Here is an 11,039-nt window from a genome sequence, read left to right as displayed (position 1 = left end):
CAAAGGCACGACTCGGTCCAATGCTGCGGCGGCAGTTGTTTCCCAAGCCGCCGCCTGATCTTCCGCCGAGTCGTGGACCAGATCCTCCGGATATGGCCCAAGCTCCGTCAGGAACCTCTCAGGGTCCATCAGTCGCCTGGGACGGAACCATCTAGGTGGTTCCGTCTCCCTGCGGCGAGGGGGAGCGGTCCGGAAGTCCTTTTACGGAATGTATTTTACGGAATGTTCTTTTACGGAATGTATTTTATCTCCAACATTACCTCCAAACAATCATAATCTTATAAATCTTTCAGTCATTTTTTAAAACTAAGAAAAACAAAACACTTTTCTTAAGATACTCTACAAGTGCTTAAATTGCTTTTCACCAGCTGTATTATATTCGTCTATAGATGGGCATCTGAATTGTATATAATGGAATGATTGTTGCCTTCAGACCCCTTTTTCACTATTGTTACCATTGGTCAAGATGTTTTGTTATGTTACATAAGCTTTTCAACAAATAGCAGGATGAACAGAAATATCATTCAGTTGATATATAATTTATATCAATAAATTATATATATCAATAATGTATAATTTTCAACACTCCCAAAACTAAAATTGAATTTGCTTTTTTCTTAATATTTCCAAGAATATTTTATTAGTTACAAATTGTTTCAGTATCTGAGGGGCTGCCATAGGGCAGAAGGGGTCAGGTTGTTCACCAGAGCACCAGAGAGAAGAACGAGAAACAATGGTTGGAAACTGATCAAGGAGAGAAGCAACCTGGATCTAAGGAGAAACTTCCTGACAGTGAGGACAATCAACCAGTGGAACAGCCTACCCCCAGAAATTGTGGGCGCTCCATCACTGGAGGTCTTTAAAAAGAGACTGGACAATCACCTGTCTGAGATGGTGTAGGTTCTCCTGCTTAAGCGGGAGGCTGGACTAGAAGACCCCGAAGGTCTCTTCCAGCTCTATTCTATTCAAAAGATTAATTTCCATTGGTATAGTTCATTAAAAGCTTTATCTTGTAAAAAAAATTTAAACAGATTTTTTTTTACAACTTCATTGGAATATAATCCATCTCAGAGAGCCATTTTCAGTCTTTGAGATAGACAGACATAATAAAAATGCAGAATGTGAAAACAAGACCAAAAACAGGAGTCTTAATTTAAATAAATTTAAATATTTTAAATAAGAACATAAACAGCTGGACTGGAAATGCAGAATGTGAAAACAAGATCAAAAAAAGAAGGAGTCTTAATTTAAATAAATTTAAATATCTTAAATAAGAACATAAACAGCTGGACTGGACCTCTGGCTCATCTAGTCCAGCTGTCTGTTCTCACAGTGGCCAACCAACTGTACAAGGAAGGCCACCAGTCTTTCAGTGGATGGTCTTCGGAAGCAGTCACATCGTTATCAAGATTAACTGACAATGATCACCATGACTTTCACTGATATTTTTGAAGTCAGTCAAGCTAGTAGCCAGTAACACATCTTGAGGCAGTGAATTACACATTGTTTTAAAAAATATTTCCTTTTTTTCTGCCCTGATTCTTCCAAGATTCAATTTCATTAATGACCTCTGGTTCTAGTTTTTTGGGAAGGAGAAAATAGATTCTCCTTGTCCACTTTGCCTACACCATGCATAATTTTTACACTTCAACTATGTTTCCTCTCATTCACCTGTTTTTTAGGTCCCAAAGTCCCAATACAGCAACCTTTATAGAAAAGCGCTCAAGCCTCTTAAAAAATCTTAACATAGTCCTTGAATTACAGCCACAACTGAGCCTTGAATTTTGGCTGCAAGTCATTCTGGTTTTAAATGTTTTGCTTTTTACTATTTGGCATTCCCAAACTGCCACCTCCTTTTGATTTATGGGAGATGTTTTCCTCCCTGTTTTATTTGCTTAGTCCCCCTTTTTGTTTTCTGAAGGCAAAGCGATGCAGGAAGTAGCTTCCTTTACAGATCCTTTACCTATGGATATGTATGCTTACATCCTGTGTTACTTATGTATTAGTCTCTCACTTTTCTGAAAAGTATAAATATGAATGCATCCCTTTCTCACTCAATATTCTTCGGAGAGATCCCACCAGCATGTGCTGCCTAATAAACACTGCAATGAGTCTTGATTATTGGCTTTTTCCATAGTAAGTTGAGTCATCAGATGACTAGGCTTGACTTTACAACTATTTTTACGGTGGCCATTAAGTTACACCATATTTGTTAAACATATCATGTGGTATAAGTTTGAATCCAGCTTATCCAATTGGGATCTTTTGCTGGAAAACAGCAAAAAAAAAATTGCAACACACAATCATGTGACCATGAGATACTGCAACCAGCCATAAATGCAAGTCAGTTCCCAAGCAACCAAAATGTGATCACATGATCATGGAGAGTTTAGGAGTCATATCTCTGAGGATGGGTTGCAAGTAAGTAACATAGTCACCTTCCTTTTCAAACAAAAACTAATTAGCAAGTGTTTCAAACTTAACACCCTTGAGCATAAAGCACAGGCCAAACATTTTTCCTATCCATGTCTTCCTGCTCCTCTTGGGCTCTTCCAAATCCTTTATGTTTGCAGGTTAACACTGTACCTTATGCATGAAGACCAGGGCACGCTCATGGCAGTTGTTCACTTCTTCATAGCAGGGATCTGTTACACATTTGCTCTTCACTTGTTTCCGTCGCTGCTTAAGATAGTTGTACCACAGCTTGTAGCTGCAAGACATAACAAAAGAGACCATCAACATCGAAATAATTTTGATCTTTTCCAATTCCGGCAGCAAACGTCGAACCACTATCTTCACACTTTGTTAGGCTACAAAGTGTGCTAGCTACCCTTTGCTGATCTCTTTCAGCAAAGACAAACTTGGACAAAAAAAAGGGGGGGGGGCAGAACGGGCATCCGAGTTATTGACTTTGAAAAATCAGCAGCTTCAATGTAAAACTGCGCGGTAAAAAAATAATTTTAGTATTTGCAAAAATGTAATTTTCAAAACACTCATAATTAATGAAAGATAACTATACCTTCCTGGCAATTCCTTAAGAGCTCTCTCATAGATCAGGTTCAGGATATGTTTGGGAGCATTCTGCTTGAAGTCAATATAGCGGATCCAGCACTTGACAGAGAATGGGTTTCGCAAGATCTCTTCTTCATACTGTAGGTCTTCTTCCTCCTGTGCAGATAGAAAACATAGGTTTGGACAAAAAGTACTGCTTTCTTTCACTGAATAGCCCTACAACTTCAATAACTCAACAATATTATTTTCAGGTTATTTCTATAGATAGATTACAGCATTATGTAGTAATAAAATTAAATACAGTGGGGGACTAAGAAAATCTAAACACTCATCCAAATGTCAGTATCATTAAATAGCTACTGCTACATCTCTGTAATGCTTCCGTTGTCTCTATCCACACCATTACTTATGGGAATAATAGGTTAATAAAAATTATATGATTATGTTACTAAATGTTGACATAAATGTTGCAACAGATTTGGAAATAATACTATTCTAATTGAAATATTAGATAATGTTATGAACTTTCCTGCCCAACTCACAAAGGCGCAGAGAAATTGTAGCTATACTTATCTTAAAATGTGCTTTCAAAAGCATGATGTGATTTTTCATCCTTTAATTATATATGGTTAGAAGGAAGTTGGCTATACAAGCCATTTTAGGGTGCCTATATATTTCCCAAAGTAGATTACTCTTAAAGATAAAATGTAGACAGTAGTTTCAGACAGACACTATTCCGTTCTGATATTTATCAGAGCAACTGTTATTCCTTTCATTTGCAACTATGGATTACAATTCAGTTGACAATTAAGAGGCATTAGCTTTTCCCCATGAGCAAAAATCCCCACGATATATCCACGATGTTGTAAAACTGATCCACTGCAACTACACTTTTTTCTGTTCACGATCGGGTGTATTTGTCCAAGTATATATTTGGACCAATATCTATATCTATATAAATAAAAATGTAAATGTTTGTTTGTTCAAAATCTTAAATCTCCGAAAGTTCTTCACCGATTGCTTTGAAATTTTGACACAACGTTGCATTCGAATACATGCGTGTTTTTATATACCTACTATATATAGATGTCACACCTGTGACAGGTTAAAAACGTGCTTTTTTTGAAAAACAGCACCATCTGTTGGACATAAACATATTACAAACGTGTGCTTTCTCTTTTCTTTCTTTTCCATTTAACCAGACTGAGCCACAGCAACGCGTGGCCGGGTACAGCTAGTAAGTATATATGCATATACTTAGACCAACATACTTACACTTAAAAATACTTATGTTAAAGTATATTTACCCATGTTGTGTGGCTGTAGTAGTATTATTATCCTCCCCATCTTCTTCACTACCCCCTCTTATTGGTACCATTATTATGATTATTATTACTCTGTTGCTTTGCAGCTTTTGCACCGGAGACAAATTCCTTCTGGGTCTAATCACACTTGGCCAATAAAGTGCAGCTTTCTATTCGACTAGTCCAGGGGTAGGCAACCTTGGCTCTTTTATGACTCGTGGACTTCAACTCCCAGAATTCCTGAGCCAGCATGGCTGGCTCAGGAATTCTGGGAGTTGAAGTCCACGAGTCATAAAAGAGCGAAGCAAGCCTCCCCTTCCGATTAGTCTCTACTGAGAAAAACCCTCGTAAGGTAAACATCGATGGAAGCCAAACGTCCCAGACGCAGGGACCCAGCCTCTCTCTCGCTTCCCCCCCCCCCAGCCGTACTCACGAAGAAAAGCTCCCGCTTTCCTAACACCGTCTCCGATTCCGGCATCGCGGTCTTTCCCTCCCGAGGCCAAATACAGCGCGCACAGATGACGTCACTCCTTCCTGGAACGCAACGTCGAATCGGTTGGACGTCTTGCATGGGCTGACCTGCCATTGGCCGCTCCTTCTCCGTTCGCCAGGCGTCATGATCTCGAGGAACCAGCTGGAGATTTTTCGGGTCTGTGATGTTACGGCGGCAGCGGGAGGGGGGGGGGGACATTTCCATTATTTGTTAAAGGGATCGATTAGATTAGGTGGAAGCCTCTCGGAAAAGGCCTCCCCGGCTTTCGGTGGAGCGCTTGGCGGCTCGCTAGATCCCGGGGCGGGTTCCTTCGCTCCGCTTTGGGGGAAGGGTCAAGGTCGGAGAACCTGCGACAGACGCAGTGGAGAGAATTCGGGCATTCTTCCTTTTGACCGGAAAATACTTGTTTCGGTTGTCCCCCAGGCGCTTTTTCACTAGGAAACTGGACTTCCTTGTTTTTTTTTTCTTTGCAGACGTTTCGCTTCTCATCCAAGAAGCTTCTTCAGTTCTGACTGGATGGTGGGGAATGGAAGGGTTTATATACTCCTTGCAGGCAGCTGGTCATTTGCATTCTTTAGACGCAGGGGTAGGCAAGCTTGGCTCTTTTATGACTCGTGGACTTCAACTCCCAGAATTCCTGAGCCAGCCAAGCTGGCTCAGGAATTCTGGGAGTTGAAGTCCACGAGTCATAAAAGAGCCAAGCTTGCCTACCCCTGCTTGAGAGAGTCGTTAGTGCTACCTGGAGGCTTATCTGTGTCTTCAGGGTCACCTGAGTAGTGCAAATGCTCTCTTTGAGAAGAGAGCATTTTGGGCAGAGAGGACCACTGGTTTGAATGGGGTCAAAGAAGCCATCTGTGTCAAAATTGAGCAGCCCTCTCTCAACAGAGGGGGAGGGACACGGCATCCTCTATCTCCAGTCTACAACAAAGTTCTTTTAACAGTTCCAAGAAGGCTCCACACCCATTTGCACTACTCAGGTGATCCTGACAACACAGATGTGCTTCCAGACAGCATTACTAACTCGCTAAAAAAAAATGCAAATGAACAGCTATCTGCAGGAGTATAAATCTTTCCATTCTTCACCATCCAGTCAGAGCTGAAGAAGCTTCTTGGGTGAGAAGTGAAACGTCTTCAAGGAAAAACAAGCAAGTCCAGTTGCCTCGTGAAAAAGTATCTTTGGGACAACCGTGACCTGGATGACTGAGCATCTCCACAGACACGCGTTTCAGTTCGTAAACTCTAAGCTGCACTTGTTAATAGACTTTGCGAGGAAAGCTGTCTCTTTCGTTCCTTTCCCGCAAATACACCTTAAGGTTGAAACTTTGAGGTACTCACTGTTACCCAGAGATCAGAAACTTGGAGCTATTAAGGAAAGGGATACAGGTAGTCCTCGACTTACGACCTCAAATAAGCCCAATTTTTTGTTGCTAAGCGAAACAGTTGTTAAGTGAATTTTGCCGCATGTTATGACCTTTCTTGCCACAGCGGTTAAGTGAATCACTGCCGTTGTTAAATTAGTGACACAGTTGTTCCCCTTTGACATTGCTCGTCAGAAGATTGCAAAAGAGAATCATGTGATCCTGGGATACTGCAACCGTCATCAATGTGAATCGGTTGCCAAGCATCTGACTTTTGATCACGTGAGGATGGGGATGCTGCAACGTCATAAATGTGAAAAGCGGTCATAAGTCCTTTTTTTCAGTGCCGTAACTTCAAACGGTTACTAAATGAACTGTTGTAAGTCGAGGACTACCTGTATTGGGTGGAATTGGCTGCCTTTTCTTCCCCTACAGTGATGTTTCTTAACTTTGGCAGCTTGAAGATGGGTGGGGAATTCTAGAAGCTGAAATCCACATATTTTCAAGCTACCAATATTGGTAAACTTTGCCCTACAGCAGTGGTTCTCAAAGGGTGGTCTGGGAACCTTTCAGCGGATTGCAAGGTCAAAACTATTTTCATAATAATACTAAGATGGTTTTTTTCATTCTTTCACATTGCAACTAACCTTTAAAACATGTTGGGTTTTAATATGGGGTCAAAGCAGAATTTCCTGAAAAGGCTGCTAAAATACTGTACTTCTTCCTTTTCCAACCAAGATCTGTGTGAGGCCGAATTTTCTTTATTTATTCCATCCAAAACAACAGATTGTGGCAGACTGAATGCAGAAATAAATAGGAGAATTCAGCTGTCTTCTATTAAGCCAGATATTAAAAAGATTTGAAAATACTAAACTAATGCTACTCTTACTATTTTTTGGTGGGGGAATGCAGTTATTTTTATACTAAAATATTTATATTGACATGAAAATAGCTTTATTTGCAGATAGCTTTATTATTAACAATACATGAATTATAGGGAGCAGGGCAGTTAAGAAATATGAAATATAAATTAAAATATTATAAAATATTCTCTTTTAATTTCTAATATAGTAAATATTGATAGATACAACCCTTGTTAATAACAATTCTTTGGCATCTTCAATAATTTTTAAAAATGTAAAGGGATCCTGAAACCAAAAAGTTTCAGAACTGCTGTGATAGAGACTAGTACAGCTCTGGATATCACCAGTGGCCGTTTCCTTTTTAACCTTCTAATATTAAAAGAAAAATTAGTCTGAAAAAGAAGTACAGACCCTTTTCCTTTTTGCCATTTTGTAATGTCTGCCTTTTAACTAAAGAGGTAAGGAAAATATATCTAATATAAATCCTGTAAAACAATTTCTTTTCTTTGATTCAACCAATGGCATTTGGCTTTTTTCTTTCTCTTTCAGATGATGTTGTATCTGACTTTCCCGGTTGCTATATTCTGGACAGTAAATCAGACAGAATTTTTTGAAAAATATGCAATTGCAGTAAGTATTCTGTAATTAGATGAGAAACATTTGGGCTAATACATTTATTTCCAAAGTTTCCCTGATGTGCATCTTCAAAAAAAGAGGGGGGGGGGAAGTGGATCCAGGAAACTACAGACCTATTAGCTTGATATCAATACCTGGAAAGATTCTGGAAAAGATAAGCAACAAATCTGCGAACACCTTGAGCAGGAGTCCCCAACCCCTGATCCACAGCCTGGTACTGGGCCACCATAGCCCATTGGAAACCAGGCCACGTAAGTGGTGGGCAAGTGCACAAAGCTGCATTTGTGCAAGAAGTGTGCACTCGAAACCATCCCCTCTCTTCCACCCACCACTGCCGGTCCACAGAGCTGGAAAGGTTGACCTAGAGGCAAACAAAGTCATAACCAAAAACCAACGTGGGTTTGTCAAAAACAAATCATGCCAGACCAATCTTACTGCATTCCTTGACAAAGTGACAAAATTAGTGGACTATGGGTATAATTTACTTGGATCTCAGTAAGGCATTTGATAAAGTTGATCACCACCTACTTGACAACATGGAAAATTATGGGTTAGACAGCATCACCACCAGTTGGATTTGTAACTGGCTGTTAAACCATATTCAATGTGTAGTCCCTAATGAAACTGCATCTACATGGAAGGAAGTATGCAGTGGAGTATCCCAAGCCTCTGTTTTAGGCCCAGTACTCTTCAACATCTTCATGAATGACTTAGATGAGGGGATAGAAGGGGGACTCATCAGATTTGCAGATGTCACCAAGCTGGCAGGAATAGCCAACACTCCAGAAGATAGGCTCAAGATACAGAAGGATCTTGACAGTTGAACACAGGGCCCTATCTAACAACATGAAATTCAATGTAGAGAAAAGTAAGACTTTATATGTGGACAAGAAAAACCAAATGCACAAGTATAGAATAGGTGGTACCTGGCTCAAGAGTAATAACAGAGAGAGGGATCATGGAGTTTTAGTGGACAATCACTTAAATATGAGTGTGCTACAGCTGCCAAAAAAGTCCTAAGCTGCATTAATAGAGGGATAGAATCAAGATCACATGAAATGTTAGTACCACTTTATAATGCCTTGGTAAGACCATACTTGAAATATTGCATTCAGCTTTGGTCGCCATGATATAAAAAAAGATGTTGAGACTCCTGAAAAAGTGCAGAGAAGAGCAACAAACATATGAAGAACTGGAATTGCAGGTTGCAGGAATTGGGTATGTCTAGTTTAATAAAAAGTAGCAGTGCTCCAGTATCTAAGGGGCTGCCACAAAGAAGAAGGGGTCAAACAATTCTCCAAAGCAACTGAAGGCAGGACACGAAGCAATGGATGGAAACTAATCAAGGAGAGAACTAACCTAGAACTAAGAAGAAATTTCCTGACAATTAGAACAATTAATCAATGGAACGACTTGCCTCCAGAAGTTGTGAGTGCTCCAAACTGGAGGTTTTTTTAAAAAAAGATTGGACAATGATTAAGGTATAGGTCACAGTGGTGGCGAACCTATGGCACGAGTGCCGGAGGCGGCACTCGGAGCCCTCTCTGTGGGCACGCACACCATCGCCCCAGCCCCGCCTCCCCACACAGCCCAGTCCTCACCAGCAGCCCCTCCGGAGAAGAGTCACCCCTGGGTGCGGCCCACACGGAGCAGCACAGCCAAGCACATGGCAGCTGGGCAGCACATGATGCTGCGGGGCACAGGCGGAGGGTGTAGCCACCATGGCACTGTAGGGCTGCCTGGGCAATCTGCGGCAGGCCATGGATGGCCCTGAGGGCAGGCGGGGTGAGGGCGGAGCAGGGCGGGGGTGGGCGGGTGGAGCGGGGGCAGGTCGGGGGCAGGGCAGTTTTGGGGCACTCTGTCTCTAAAAGATTCGCCATCACTGGTGTAGGATTTCCTGCTTGAGCAGGGGATTGGACTAGAAGACCTCCAAGGTTCCTTCCAACTTTGTTTTTCTGTTATTCTGTACTTTTTTTATTTTGATTTAAATTGAACAAGGACTTGCTCAAGCACTGGCTGGACTCAGTGGTCTATCATGCTAAAATAAAAGAAATTCACAATAGTGACAATAGGATATTCATTAGAACATAGCAGTACATCTTCCCTCTAAATGATGCACTTTGATTCCAGTTTCCATTCAACTATTTCTTTAAAGCGCAGCATTTTACTTGCTCATCATTCCATATATTTTTCTTGCTGGCATTTTACATTCTGTCATTGCTTGTTATATTACTTCTGACACTTTTATTTGCAACCCCTAATTGTTTTCTTGCTACTTTTTCTGCAGAGCAACATCTTTCAACCTCTAAATGAAGAGCAGGTAAATCTTTTGCTGCAATAGATGTTATTACTGTACAGTTTGGAAGGGAGAAAAATCTATGATGAAAATTGCATTTCTGTCTTCTCCAGAAAAAAGATCGAGAAGCCTTTAGAAAAAGGCTGCATGAGATGAATGAGAAGAAGATGCTGGAGATGGCTAAAAAATAATGGACTGGTATTCTCCCTTTAATTCCAAAAGATTTTGGGCAACGAAATGAAGGGGTTTGTATTCCACAATAAAAGTTCTGTACATATCTAAGATATTTTGGGGGTAAGAATGAAGAAAATTTGATTTTGTTTTTTTCCCCAGTTGTGATCAGCCTCTTGCAATGTATAATCATTAAACATAATCATTAAGTTGGCAACTATCTCATGTGAATCACCTTGACTAAAGCAGCACACAGTAAAATTACATTACACAGCACAAATGCATATAGTAGTTTATTTGCATCTCTCAGACCGAAGTTCAAATTGTGATGTTTTCTTAAGTACATTTGAATCAGAAGTGCAGCACAGCCCTAAGACTTGGTCAACTCATAGGAGTACAGTAACTCTAAAGGGGAACTGGGTTGGGGAACAGTGGTATATGGGATTAGTGGTATATCATCTTCTTCCAGTAACTGCTGAACAAGGTTAGTCTTGGTTTGAAAAACTGGAAAGAAAGGAAACAATAGGTGGACAACCTAAAGGTGGTTTTCCAAAAGATAACTAGACTTCCTTGGTTTTTTTCCTTGCTTCTCATCCAAGAAGCTTCCGTTTTCAAACCAAGACTAACCTTGTTCTTGAATGGAAGAAGCTTCTTGGATGAGAAACAAAATGTTTTCAAGGGAAAAAACCAAGAAAGTCCAGTTGCCTTTTGGAAAAGCACATTTGGGACAACCTTGAGCTTCCCTGAGCACTCCTATTGCTTGGATTTTAGCTCCTCTGCACTTTTCTTCCTGTTTTTAATGCTCCTTTAATATATGTTGAATACATAAAAATGTATGCAGATTTCATGTGGAAAGCAGTTACTGACTTGTTCCAAGTCACAAGGATTGTCAAATTGATAAAATCT

General features: G+C 40.5%; 2 protein-coding genes across 2 annotated transcripts in view; one reads left to right on the top strand and one right to left on the bottom strand.

Moving 5' to 3' along the window:
- XAB2 (XPA binding protein 2) overlaps positions 1-4,905 on the bottom strand; it is a 24,749-nt gene extending 19,844 nt beyond the window's left edge. The window contains exons 1-3 of the mRNA XM_015825508.1: positions 4,750-4,905; positions 3,020-3,168; positions 2,587-2,710 (exon numbers count right to left, since the gene is read on the bottom strand). Coding sequence (XP_015680994.1) covers positions 2,587-2,710; positions 3,020-3,168; positions 4,750-4,902 — 426 coding nt within the window. The 5' untranslated portion in view covers positions 4,903-4,905. The remainder of the gene's footprint in view (positions 1-2,586; positions 2,711-3,019; positions 3,169-4,749) is intronic.
- LOC107296163 (protein PET100 homolog, mitochondrial) lies at positions 4,867-10,409 on the top strand. The gene is made up of 4 exons (XM_015825509.2): positions 4,867-4,965; positions 7,580-7,660; positions 9,954-9,986; positions 10,076-10,409. The coding sequence occupies exons 1-4, from the start codon at positions 4,933-4,935 to the stop codon at positions 10,151-10,153; spliced, it is 225 nt and encodes a 74-aa protein (XP_015680995.1). The 5' UTR covers positions 4,867-4,932; the 3' UTR covers positions 10,154-10,409.
- The last annotated feature ends 630 nt before the right edge of the window (positions 10,410-11,039 follow it).

This window comes from Protobothrops mucrosquamatus, unplaced genomic scaffold (assembly GCF_001527695.2).
Source record: "Protobothrops mucrosquamatus isolate PMUCROS unplaced genomic scaffold, P.Mucros_1.0 scaffold2670, whole genome shotgun sequence".
NCBI classification, from domain to species: Eukaryota; Metazoa; Chordata; class Lepidosauria; order Squamata; family Viperidae; genus Protobothrops; species Protobothrops mucrosquamatus.
Note: the sequence above shows the minus strand (reverse complement) of the source record. Positions and strands in the feature narration are given on the sequence as shown.